The sequence below is a fragment of the Nomascus leucogenys genome, chromosome 4 (assembly GCF_006542625.1).
Source record: "Nomascus leucogenys isolate Asia chromosome 4, Asia_NLE_v1, whole genome shotgun sequence".
In the NCBI taxonomy this organism is placed as follows: Eukaryota; Metazoa; Chordata; class Mammalia; order Primates; family Hylobatidae; genus Nomascus; species Nomascus leucogenys.
This window is the reverse complement of record NC_044384.1, coordinates 53,133,471-53,147,204: the sequence shown is the minus strand read 5'-3', so window position 1 is coordinate 53,147,204 and position 13,734 is coordinate 53,133,471. Positions and strand designations below refer to the sequence as shown.

General features: G+C 43.8%; 1 protein-coding gene across 1 annotated transcript in view; it reads right to left on the bottom strand.

Moving 5' to 3' along the window:
• Positions 1–8,544, bottom strand: part of KCTD1 (potassium channel tetramerization domain containing 1) — a 203,912-nt gene extending 195,368 nt beyond the window's left edge. Inside the window, exon 1 of the mRNA XM_030810621.1 lies at positions 8,437–8,544. Coding sequence (XP_030666481.1) covers positions 8,437–8,445 — 9 coding nt within the window. The 5' untranslated portion in view covers positions 8,446–8,544. The remainder of the gene's footprint in view (positions 1–8,436) is intronic.
• Positions 8,545–13,734: the final 5,190 nt, after the last annotated feature.

Below are 13,734 nucleotides of genomic sequence, written 5' to 3'. Positions count from 1 at the left end.
ATGAGTAATATCTTGCAAAGCCCTTGAAAAACAGTCTGGCACTTAGAAGCATTGTATTGGTGTTACATATTCAATCTTACAACAACCCTCTGACGTGGTTTTCCTCACCCACATTGTATAGATAATGAAACCAAAGCTTTGGGGTCACACAATTAACAGTGGGTCTCTATTTCTAAGCAACCAGAAGACCAAGTCATTTCACGACCCCACATGAGAGGACTCCACATGGGTCTTCAGCAGCACACAACACTGTTCCATTCCCTGGCAGCACGTGACTGCCTAAGACTGGGTAATTTACTAGTATTTCTGATCACTTTTGGCATCAAGTGCTCTCAACCCAGAGCATGGTAGACGCTGGAGGTTGACAGCTCTTTCTTCTGTTGATTTGATTAAATAAACAGGAAAGCAGGCCTCTTATGGTTCCTATCTCTGTGAAACTGGCAGTAAGTGGATTGCACCAGATAACAAGGTCTGCTTTCTTTCTCCTCCCTGCCCCACAGCCCAGGAAGAACCAGACGGCTCGGAGGTGTTGATCCTTCCAGCTGTCCCCGTTGAGCCTCGGTTGTTTCGGTGAACGAGCAAAGACAGCTTTTTTGTTTGTTCGTTTGTTTTGCTTTTTTTGAGATGGAGTCTTGCTCTGTCGCCCAGGCTGGAGTGCAGTGGAGCGATCTCGGCTCACTCCAACCTCCACCTCCCGGGTTCAAGCGATTCTCCTGCTGCAGCCTCCCGAGTAGCTGGGACTACAGGCATGCGCCACCACGCCCGTCTAATTTTTTTGTATTTTAGTAGAGACGGGGTTTCACCTTGTTGGCCAGGATGGTCTCGATATCCTGACCTCGTGATCCACCCGCCTTGGCCCCCCAAAGTGCTGGGAAAAGGCAGCTTTTTAAAGCCAGCTGGGCTTTCCTTTTCCAGGAGAGAGAGGCAATGGTGAGAAACTAACAGCAAGACCAGAGGCGATTCCAAGTTTACTTGCCAATGTGTGTCACTGCCATCTGCTGGATGGAATGGGTATCAGACCGGGTCCCGTGTTTCTCTGCAGTGTTAATACGCGAATTCAGTGACTCCCATTGTGGGGGGTTCAGAACCTAGTGGTGTATTTGCATCATTTCACAGGATAAGTGTCTGCAGATTTCAGAAATCCCATGACAACTGTGCACAGGACGACCTCCACGTGAGTAATCAAAGGGCAAAACAGGACCATCTTTGAGGCAATGTCCTACTTAGCATCAGTGCTTCCCCAGATCAAATTTGATCTGTTCCCAAATGATTCATCTAATTGGTTAGAAAAAGCCCATAACCAGCAGGTGAGGGCATCTGGCAGAACTTGGGTCCTCTTGTCAATGGCAAAAAGTACTCACAGAGAAGTGAAATCAACATCAGGCTTTATTATTGTGTTCTCTGAAATTGTATGTTCGCGTACCCAACAGTTATTTATTGGGCACTTATTCTGTGTGCCAGGCACTGTATTAAGGAACTGAGAAAGCAAAGGTGAATAAACACAGTCCCTGCTCTTAACAATATATGGATATTTTCTGAGTGCTTTCTTTGTGTTAGGCATATACATCCTGTTACATCTCATTTTATTCTCTGAACAACTCTAGGACTATTATTATCTCCTTTACAATGATCTCATATTATTATTTCATTTGTAGTTCAGAAAACTGAAGCTTAGAGAGATGCAGTAATTTAACCAAGAAAATACAGCACAGACAGAGATGGAGTGGGATTTGCATATGGGGTGGTGGGAATCGATGGGTAGGATAGAGAAGGATCAGTACCATGGATCAATGTAGCTTTTTCTCTCCCTCACATAGAAAGTCTGGGTCTTTTGTTTTACACACATTTTCTGTTCCATTGGCTACAAATTTCCAGCAAAGTGAAAGTGCTACAAAAACAAGTAATTGATGATAGCAGTAGATGCTTTGGAAAGATTTGTCAGGAAGAATATCCCTTCCTCTAGCCAGCATTTGAAATCTATCTCGTTAACATTCTCTTCAGTTCATAACTCTTCTTCTTAATAGCGTTGGTGTCGGCAGCAAGGGCCGAATTGTTCAGTTCCCATTGGATAGAAAACAAATCCCTATTTTGGTCAGCATGACAGCGTACTTGTGAGTAAACGATTTGCTCAGCAAGAGATAGAGACCAATTCACATGTTCTGATCACAACAATCTCTCACAACAACCTCACACTGTTTTTGGTTTTTTTCTTTCCCTCTTGGCGTCACAGTAGGGTGCTGGTGTGGCAGGGAGATACAGAGGTGGGGGTGAAGAGAGACAGGAGGAATGGAAGCCGGTGGCAGAACAAGCAAGCCCTCTGCCAAGTGCCCTTGAAAAGGGCTTAAATAGTATGTCCTGGACAGAAAGGACTATGGGTGTAGATGAGAAAGCAGAATGGCTAACGGGGGCTAATGGCGGGGTTTTGTAGTCAGCCAGCTGAGTTAGAATCCCTGCTCTGCCACTAGCCTAGTCTTTGACTTCAGGCAAGGCACATAACCTTTCTAATCCTCCAGGCAAGAGGAGATACAGCTGGGGTTAGGGTAGGGGGAACACTGATGGAAGAGTCTGAGATCTATTTAGAAGGGAAAGTTGGCCGGGTGCAGTGGCTCACACCTGTAATCCCAGCACTTTGGGAAGCCAAGGTGGGCGGATCACTTGAGGTCAGGAGTTCGAGACCAGCTTGGCCAAAATGGTGAAACCCCACCTCTACTAAGAATAGAAAAATTAGCCAGGCATGGTGGCGGGCACCTGTAGTCCCAGCTACTCGGGAGGCTGAGACAGGAGAATCGCTTGAGCCTAGGAGGGGGAGGTTACAATGAGCCAAGATCCAGCCACTGCACTCCAGCCTGGGTGACAGAGCAAAACTCCGTCTCAAAAAAAAAAAAAAAAAAAAAAAAAAAAAGGAAGAAGAAGAAGAAGGTTAAGTACACAAAACCTAGTAAAGGGTTGGCCACAGGTGAACAAGAAGACGAAGTGTCAAGTGGACACCGAGGTTTCGGGCCTGTTATCTAGGGTGGGTGCAGAATAAGATGGGTGCAGAATACTAATTGCCTCACAGTCTTGTTTGGAGGGCTCAGGGAGGTAGGTATTCCAGACGGCCTCTGCTACTTGTTCCCTAAATCTTAGCCATGGATGTTACCAGTGCCTGGGGTTTCAGAGGCAGCTGAGATAAGGTGAGACTGATGTGGACCGAGGGACTGAGATGGCAGGGGCCAGACTTGGGGTGGCTCCTCCAGAGAAAGTGCCCTTTGGGGTTGATTGATACTACTTATATGCACTTCAGTTGGACATACTCTTATTTTTCCTCTTAACAATCCTATAAGGCAGGTTAGAGAGATGACATCATTCCCATTTTTATAGAGAAAAAGGAATAGGCCAAAATGACCGTTGTTTTTCCAACTGGAGTTTGCCCTCAGGGCCATCCACATGAGAACCACCAAGAAAAGTAGCTTATGGAATTGCATTTGTACATCAAACCCCTACGGAGAGAGTGATATTCAAAGTGTTTTCAGTTGAGAGATTTGCATAATTGTGTCAGTTATTTGTATGTAAACAGACTTTTAAAAAGCGTCCAACCATTCATTTTATAATCATCTGACACGTTTATAATATTTTAACACAATTAATTTACACTATAAGGCACACGTTTGTTTCAGAAGGCTCAACATAGGCCTACTTCAATGATGAATTCCAACTTAGTCAGACTTGGATAAATGGAACCACATGATACACTTCATAAAGGAAAAGGCATTTTGGATAGCAGGATAAAAAGAGCAGGCCGATGCGTGCCTGATAACACTGTAGGCACTCCAGACCCAATTGTTGAACAAATGGAGGTATTAAAGAATGACTAGATGCTTTGGTTTCCTTTGTGAATGCTGTTACACTGGATGTGAATGAGGCTTCTCACTGCTACTTAATCTGGCTATTAGAAATGACGTGAAAGATACAAAATCCACCCGGGCTTCAGAATTCCCGCGTCTATTCAATTAACATGCCTGAAACCTAGGTGTCCACTTGACACTTCTCTCTTCTTGTTCACCTATGGCCAACTCTTTATTAGGTTCTGTAAACTTTCCCCTCTACATAGATCTCAAACCCTTCCATCAGTATTTCCCCTACCCTAACCCCAGCTATATCTTCTCTTGCCTGGATGACTATAATAGCCTTCCAAGGGCTATGCTTCATCCATCTGGGTCCCTCTAACCACTTCCCAGAGTGCCAGCAAAGTTATTCTTTCCAAACACCAATCTGATTACTGCTGCCCCTCTCCCAATCCTCCCCATCATTTACTCATAGGGTGAAGACCAGGTGCCTGTCCCTGCAGTCTGCATCACTGCTTCCTCCGTCTCTTACTCCAGCCAGTTAAGCCCTTAGTTCCTCCCCCTTTGCTAAGCCTCTCCTGGCATGGTAAAATACTGTTCCTTCTTCTTTCTCCCTGGAACTTAGTCTCTGTTCTCTCTCTCTTGCCCAGGCCCCTTCATCCTTCAGATCTTAGTGTGTGGCACTTCTGATCCTGGTCCAGGCCATTTTGGCCCTCTTTAAGTTAATGCTGCCAGAACCCCATATTCCTTTTCCTTCAAAGCACTCATCTCTGTCAGTTGTTCAATTATTCGATGAATGTCTGCCTCTCTGGACTATAAGCTCCATGAGATTGGAGGCTTTGAATGCTTTTTCTCACCATTGTGTCTCCAGCATTTAACACAGTAGTTCTTACACAGCAGGCACAAATATTTGTTCAGTGAATGAATGAATGGACCTAATGAACACAGGCTTATTATGCTTAAAGGATAATCTCTCTGTTTTGTTTTCTTCAGTTATCTCAAACCAAACTCATCAACAAGCAAAACATTATTTACATCTAGCACGTTTTTATGAATGAAAAGCCAGAGCGAGTTGTGTCTCACTTCTGCATGAGTAAGCTATTAAAATAAGCATACATTCTTGCATCCAAAAATTTCATTTTTATTCCCAAGATAGTTCATCCTAAAGATGGAGCAAATAAATGCTGTTTGCCTGGGAAATTATAAACGCAGTCCAAAACAAGGTTCAGAAATGCAGTTTAATAAACAACTAAATAAAAACGTTGGTGAACTAATGGCTCACAAACATCATTTGAATGACTCAAATGCAATGCAAATGGGAAAAGATCTTAGCTAAAAACATCACATCAGAAGTAGAAAACTATCACTCTGATTCAGAAACATTAAGACAAGAAAGCATTTGTGCAAGCAATTGCTATTGCTAAATGCAGAGCTAAATGGAGGTTTAAGAAAGTTCTCTGATAAAATACATCTGTCACTAATTACTCTTACATTTAAAAACCTAAACTGCTTTGGATAAATAATTTGATGCCAAAAGGTCCATAATGCATTATTCAACGCAAATCGAATAATATGCTTTCATCATCATCTAGTTGAAGTCTTACTGAAGTTACTTTCCTAATACTTAAGTGGTATAATTTGTACAATGATTACTGAAGGCTTCCCCAAAAATAAATATCTCGCATCAGAGTAAGTTGAATGGTCAGTAAATCACTATTACTTAAGTAAATATGAAACAAGCTATTACTGTGCACCCCTACTATGCAAGCCCTGGCAAAGAATTACAAACACAAAAATCTTACAGCTAGAAGAGAGACCTCTAGTGTGTGTTGGAGAACTTTATATATTGTGCTTCAGGCATAATTAATACAGCAAAATCACTGCAGTCGTTTTGCATACTGTGGTGAGAGATTTTTGCCAAATATCTTTCACCCTCAATTCATTTCAAAATTTCTTCCCGGCTGTGTGACATTTTTGCCTAATTAGTTACCTTCTTCTTACAAACATAAGCCTAACCCGATGAAGTTTTCTCCGTGATGCAAAGTTTTAAAGTTTCATGGTCACCTTTGCAACCTAATTAGTAAACATTTAACCTACTGTCATCATAACAACTGCTCACAATTCTTTCCATTCAGGCAGCAGCAGGACTCCCGAGTCAAACTGTTGCAGTCTGTGTTTTAGTTTCCTGAACATCAGCCCCTCGTAGTAAGCCAAATGCCACACAAATACAAACACGAGGAATAAATCGGCACACTGCCCATTATCCAGGAGACAAATGGATCCACTGCTATTTTAAATTCACCAAGTAGGCTATTGGTTGCCACAGATTCCCATATATGTAGGTGAATTCCTTGATGTAGAATCAGGTTTAATGAATCATTCTACAGCATCAGCCTCAGCCTTTTAAAATCCTTTATTTTCTCCTTTTCCACATTAAAAACACATTTGAGATACACACAGAAAATGTTTCTCTAAAAAACGCACACATACACACAAAACAGGAGGTCTCTTAAGGAGTCTACTGCTGAGAAGGTAAAAGCATTTTGCTCATTTTTAATTTGCTAAAACAATCCAAGCATGCTTGGTACCCAGAGGGTATTCTCAAATAAACTTGTATCTCTAGCTGCCAGCTTAGTTGATTGAAAACAGAAGGCAACCGTTTCTTAAAGAATATGTTAAACTGTTACGTCTCCCAGTACCACCCAGGATACACACACAGACACACACACGCACACACAACGCATAGTCAAGGATTTGCTTGAAAGCAGCCAGTTCTATTATCTAAAAGGTCATACATTTGTACCAAATTACTCCTGCCTGCTGCGGTGCACCTTTTAGCGAAGAAGCCAGTGCCACTGGGATCCTGGACAGTTCTCGCGTGCCATTCTCCACGTACAAAGCCAGCGCCCCCATTTGCGACTTTGCTAACTTAGTTGGCTTCCGCCCAGCCGAACCCCCGAAGCACAGTCACTGAAAACGTTTTGATACCAGAAAATCATTTCCACGACAGTGCAAGTGTTCGAAAGCACAAAGGCAGACACTGTCTACCCGCGACAGTTCGCAAGTTTGCGGTGGCGGGGCGGCTGTGCGGAGCGCGCGTGCAGGTAAGGGATTCCTGCACCACAGGTCTGCTTTCCTCTTCCTGGATGTTTTGGGGCTCGACCTCACTTTAAACGCGAATTCACCATTACGCGTCCCCCACCCCGTTCTTTTTCCAGGAGGCGCGGACTCTGTTTTCCAGCCAGGTCCCTCTTGGGGGAAGGAGAAGAAGCACACTTCACATTTCAATAAAGAGGGGTGGCGGGAGTGGGTAGGGGGGCGACGGGAGTTGGGGGGAGCGGAGGAGGAAAGAGGTCAGAAAGGAGCCAAACAGCATCCTTTCCGCCCACCTCTGCGGCCCGAGCGCTGGTTCAGACGGCGGCCAGAGGCGACCGGGAAACTCTGTCCCTTTAAGGGAACCTAGGCCGCCAGGAGGGGAGGGAAGGATGCGGGCTCCGGACTTGGCGCTGCCGGCGGCGCGGAGAAGAAGCGAGCGCAGCAAAGCCACAGCCATTACCTGCAGCGCTCGCATCCTCACCCCCCGTCCCAGCGCCGCCCCCACCCCCTCCCTGGCTCCCAAGGAGACTTCTAATCCGGAGCATGTGCCATGCCCTTTATCCGGGGAGGAGGTGGGGAGGAAGAGGAATGAGAGCTTTTTAAAAATAAATGAAACGTTTGCATCCAAAAGGGGGAGGGGGGCTGGAAATGGGAGGGAGTGGGAGGGGGCTTTAAAGGCGCCCGGGTGGGTAGAGGCGACGAATCTGGATCAGCCCGGCCTGAGACGAAGAGCGCCTGGCACCGGCCGCGGCTCACAAAGGGGAGCGGCGCGGTCCGGCCCGGGCAAAAGGGGGAAGAAAAAACCGCCTCGGGCCCCAATCCGCTCGGCCGCCACAATGGCGTCTTTCACGGGGCGCCCGGGGGCGCCGCCGAGGCTGCCTGCGAGAAGAGGGTGGCGGGCCCCCTACCCCCAGCAGGAGCGCAGCCCCGGTCGCCGCCGCCCCCTGCGCGCCCCGCAGGGATGTGCGCTTGGCTCTGGGCGCCCCCGCGGCGCTGGGCGCTCTCGGCGGGGCCGGTTCGCGGGCGCGGAGCTCTGCGTCGGGGAAGAAAGGGACGCTCGGGGGAGGAGGGAGGGGCTCGGGGAGGGCGGGGGAGAGCCGCGGCAGAACGGCCGCCGGGGAGGCTGGCGCGCGGAGCGGCGGCTCCTCTCCGAGATCCGGAACCCGGCCCCGAGATCCGGAAACCCGGCCCCGGCGAGCCGGCTCCCGGCCCCCGGCCGCGGCCCCAGCTGGCCGCACCCGCTCCTCCTGCCCGCTCTGCTCCGCCCTGCTCGCGCCGGCTCCTACTGGAGGAAGAAAGCCGAGAAGTGGGAGCGGCAGCCCGGTAGGAGGCGGCGGCCCCTGCCCCGCCGCGGGTCCGAGCGGATTCCTAGTCGCCCGCCGCGGCGGGCGGCGTGTGTGCGAGTGTGCCGCGCTCTCGCCCCATGCCTGGCACATGCGTAAAAGCGAGTTGCGCCCAAAGTCCCAGCCATACCCTCCTTAGCAAATAATAACAAACCCAAACCGTCAGATCTTACCTGAAACATTGAAGCACAAAGTCTCTCTCCAAGTCCCCTTTTCCTTTTCCTCTCCCCCCTTTTCCGATTTCTCTCCCAGCGATCTGCTCGGCTCGCCACACCAGAGAGAAATGCAATAGCTTGGCTAAGGTAGACAGAACAAAATACAGAGAAGAGTTGCTCCAGGGCTTTGAAACCCCTCAAGGCAAGGATCAGGATACAATTAGCTCATGCCTCTACCTCTAGTCTAAATCAATCTCCAAAATAAAACTTAAATCAAATTAACTGATCACAGGGCAGACAATTGATCTCCTTCAAAAATAAAGCTCTACATATACCTATAGAGAAATATACACATAGGAAATTTTTTTCCAGATTTTTTTTGTTGGAAAAGCAGTCTCATTCCAGCCTCCAACTTGCTTTTTACCCTCCTCTTGCACAGAAAAGCTGATTTTAATCGTTGTGATTAGTTTTGATGTAACGTTTCCGCGGGCGATTTCTGCAAATGGATGGAGTGTTTCTTTGCCAAAAGAGGGAAAAGCAGCAGATGATGATAATTATAAGGATTGTTGGTTGTTTCTTTTTATTTGTGTCTAGGGCTCTCTCTTCACTTTCTCAAGTTGACCTGACATTGCTGTTACACTAAGGTCGCACAACTTGTTGAGGATCATCGCCCTGTCTGATCAAAGGATAGGTGATAATTTGGCAATAGAGCAGCACATTTTTGGTTCCTTTGGCGACATAACGTCCCAAATGACGTGGATAAAAATAAGCACATGCAGTCTGCTTTGCCCCAATCAAGTCTGAATCAGCGCCTGAGGGTGATACACAAACTCATTTCAAATGTTCGACCATGCAGAATTGTAAAAAGATTGAAGGAGTGACACCGCATTTTTTTTAATGGCAAAATTAAAAGAAAAAACCTACATTAGGTGTAGCCAAGGACCTTTCATTCAGTTTTATTTGATCAACCTTCTGAACACACCTCACCTCTTCCCTTCTCTTTGCTATTCTCCACCTGGTATCTTTTATAGGGGGGTTGGTATAATTCCATTATTTGACGGAAGTGCTCAACAGAGCTAGAAAGGCTAACATAAATACATTTCCCCAGATTGCTACTCTGGTTCTGACCTCCCCCACTCCTCATCACTTCTTCCTCTCTAGGTCTTTGTTCAAGGAGATTGTGCCTGGGCCAGTGGTTATCTTAGTTCTTTTTAGTTAGGGTGGGATATTTGGTTATAAACTCAAGGATCACCTCCCATTACTCTTATATCCTTGCAGGATACTTCTTGAAATGGTATGTTTTTGAGCACTTCACAGTTCATTAATTCAAAGACTTTGCTGACATTTCTTATGAAAAAGATCAGGTTATATGGCCAAGGATACTAAAGAAAGAAAGAAAAAACCCTAAATAGAACCAGACATGTCCTGCAAATACCTGCAACTGGCAGCATTTCACAGGAAGTATTTTTTAACCATCATTTTTCCTTTAAGGTAAGCAGCTGCTGCAATGCCAACAGAAAAGGGAAGGACCAAGCTTTTAAAAAGTAAATAGAGTCAATCAGATTAGTGCTATAATACATGAAAGATTAACATCATAATGAGAACTAGGGGTGCTGGCAGATTTTTTTAATGTAACAAGTTTATATTACATGAGTATCTTTGCACATTCTTTTTCTCTCTATCCCCACACACAAGGTTGATACATTCTCTGATCTGCAATAAAAAATTTTAAATGTCCACAAGCCCTAAATTCAATGGAATAAAAACTTTGTTCTTGCCCCTAAATGGCACTAAATGTTAATACAGGAGAATGTGAGAAGAAAAGAGACTATGGAAGAAATATCCCCAATCACTGATATGATGACTGAATACATTAAAGGTGTGGCCTAAAGTGACTTTTAATTAAAAACAAACAAAAACAATCAAGTGTCACATAGAGAACCATGCATCATTGTCCTAGAATTTTAGAACTGGAAAGATCCTTTGCAGGCATCGAGTCCTTTGGCATCACTTTATAGACGAGGGAAACAGGCAGCTTGCCCAGTGTCAGGAGCCAGCCATTGACAGGGGATCGGCCACAAGAGGCAAGACAAGAAGAAAAGTGAGTGACGTTCGTCTGAGAGCCCTGACCCTGCGAAGTTGAGCATAGCATTCTAAATTTTGTTGACATGGCTTGAACCGTACTTTTGAAATTCCCTTTTTGAGATTGTCCTCAAGTCCTGTAGCACAATCTTCTAAATATCTTTGATGGCAACGGAGTTTTGATCTTTGATCGTTTAACTTTGGAAACAACAACACAAAAAATTATTGCCAGGTCTAGACATTAAGTAGATGAGAAAGATGGCTTATGCTACTTAGAGTCAAAAAAAGAAAATAGGACTAAAAACAGGACAGTTTTCTTATTAGTTCCTAAGAGGAATAAAGACACTTCTCAAAATATTTTAAGCAATGAAATTATTACTGGAAAAATGGCTTTTCTTTTTAAGATAACTGCTGTGAAGGGAATAATATTCATTTGAGTGAATTAAGTTCTGAAATGTACATTTATAAGACATTTTAATATTCCAGAATGACATCACTTACAAAAAGATGATCTTTTAAAACATTAGGCCATTGATATTTTAAAGTGATTCAACCTGTTTGGTTGATCTTGAAGTTGTAGTAATTTCAGTGGCAAATAGTAATTCCAGTGGCAAATAGTGGTAAATTTTCATTCTATTGTGGTGGGGATCTTTATTTTCTTGCATTTCAAAGGGATCTCAAAATTGAGGCTATATAAAATATTTTGAAAATTTATTTTGTTCCATGCAATACAAAGAAATCAGTAAACTTCATGACCTTTAAATCAAGAGTAATTACAATTGACTTTAAATTTTAAAACAGGCTGTCAGTGAAATAGCATGTGAAAAGTCAGGTTCGTATCTTGCCAAGTACGAGATACAAACTTAACAGACTTCAGTCAGCCTCTGCAATCATAAAACGACCTGAAAGTACTTTTGTACTTTTTATCTAATGAACAATCTGCATTTTGGGGTGTCTGTAGCACCTTTTTTTGCCCATCTTTAAGAAACTGGGAAAAAGAGTATATTAAAAATCCATCTAACCTCCTTTTTTTTTTTTCCGTAAATAACTGGTGTGAGACCAGCAGCCTAACAACCATTAGCCACACGGAAGACAATGGCAATAAAATTGTCAGCAAGAAAACAATTAAGAAGAAAACTGGTTTCTTTCTGTTTTCATCTTCCAGGGTCTCACTATCAAAATAAGTTCTACCACTTTTTAAAGGCAGAAAAAACCAAGATAGGATATTTTGAATTGAAACTAGCAGCTCAGCTGAAAAAGGTTTGCACTACGACGGTTGTGGAAGAGAAAACGAGCTGTTCTTGGAGGGGAGCAGCAGCCCCCCTTCTAATGTTAGCATGGGAAAGCACATTTGGTTGCATCACAGTCACTGAACCCTCAGAGTGCAAGTTGCCACAGAACAGCACGGTTTTGTCCAGGGTAGCCCTGCGGTACATTCTTGGTGGTGATTTGACAAGATCTGGACATTAGCTGCTGAGATGAAATGTGAAATTGCAGAGCCCTCCACTGAAGCAGTCAGACACTCAGATCAAATTTTAAAATCCCATTGCACTTTCCATTAGGAAGAAGAGAGAGGCCTCAATGCTTGGGCTCAACCTGGGCATGCCTGGATACCACTAGCTGTGGTGAGGCTGCCACAGTTTCCCCTACCTGGTCACTAAACAACAGCATTTCCATCATTGCTTCAGCAGAATCCACCTGTGACTACCACGAGAGGCCCTGCTGCATGGGAAGGCTAATTATATTGTTTTATTTTATCCCTGGGTCAGTTTTTTTGTGGGAAAATCACCTGTTTTTTATCAGCCAACCTGAAACCCCCTATAATGCTGCGGAATGTGCACATTTTCCTGGAGTTGAATAGAAGCATTAATGAGCTCTAACAAAATGGGTTTGTGATTCCTGGAGTTTGGCCCCAGCCACCACCTGTTTATAATTAGCCTCTGGAAAACCTATTAGTTTCCTGTATCACTGTCAATATTGAGTTTGTAATATCTCATCTTCTGAGAAGGTAAATCTTCTAACAGTTGCAGATATGCCAATGGGCATATTTCTGAAACACAAATACGTACCAAGTCCTTGTATTGAGACCCTTAAATCAATGTGGTCTCTCTTTTTTTTTTTTTTTTTTTTTTTGAGATGGAGCCTTGTTCTGTCACCCAGGCTGGAGTACAGTGGCACGATCTTGGCTCACTGAAACCTCTGCCTCCCAGGTTCAAGCAATTCTCCTGCCTCAGCCTCCCCAGTAGCTGGGATTACAGGCATGCGCCACCATGCCTGGCTAATTTTTGTGTGTGTATATATATATATATAATTATATAAAATGTATATTTTTTATATATTATTATAAATGTATATTATATAAAATGTATAAATATATATATATATATTTTTTTTTTCGTAGAGATGGGGTTTCACCATCTTGGCCAGGCTGGTCTTGAACTCCTGACCTCAGGCAATCCACCCACCTTGGCCTCCCAAAGTGCTGGGATTACAGGCGTGAGCCACCGCGCCTGGCCCAATTTGGTCTTTTATCAAAGTTTCTTCTCTGGTTGTCTAATGTGAATGCTAGTTATAATCTCACATTATAAAACAATACAGATGTATGAAGAAATAAAACCTGACTATGATTGGATACGCTGACAGCTGTTTTTGGTAGTCTTATTCAGTTGAGAAATCTGTCCACAAGGAGGTAGATGTGTGGAGAAAGTTGTGAAGCATCTGTATTCACTACTGGCATTTGAAATTCTTTGCTGGATACTTACCTTCTATATTTTAAATAAATAATTGCAAGTAGGTTTTATGACTCTCGTTAAGTTACAATAGTAATTCTGCCACCTTAACTTGTGGTGTTACCTGATCCTTAGTTTCTTTAGCCATAAAATATGAATGAAAATATCTATTTTGAAGGGTTATTTTGAGGTTAAATGGGATAATATATGGAAAGTGTCTAGAACTGAGCGTAGCACACAGTCAGTTCTCAATAAATGATAGCAACTAGTATCATTTTGGTTTATAGTAGTTGAATAAGCCACATGGTCTCTAGTGTTTAACAGCATAGAAGAAGGATATCTTTGCAATGGGAGTACTAATTTATCAACATCTCTGTGGCTAATCTTTTTAAAAGATAATAACTAAATCTTGTTTTATTATTTCATCTAGAAATTATATGGACATCTCACTTCGTCACATGTAAAATAATGGGGTGAAATGACATTTTCTCCAAGGTAAATCCTA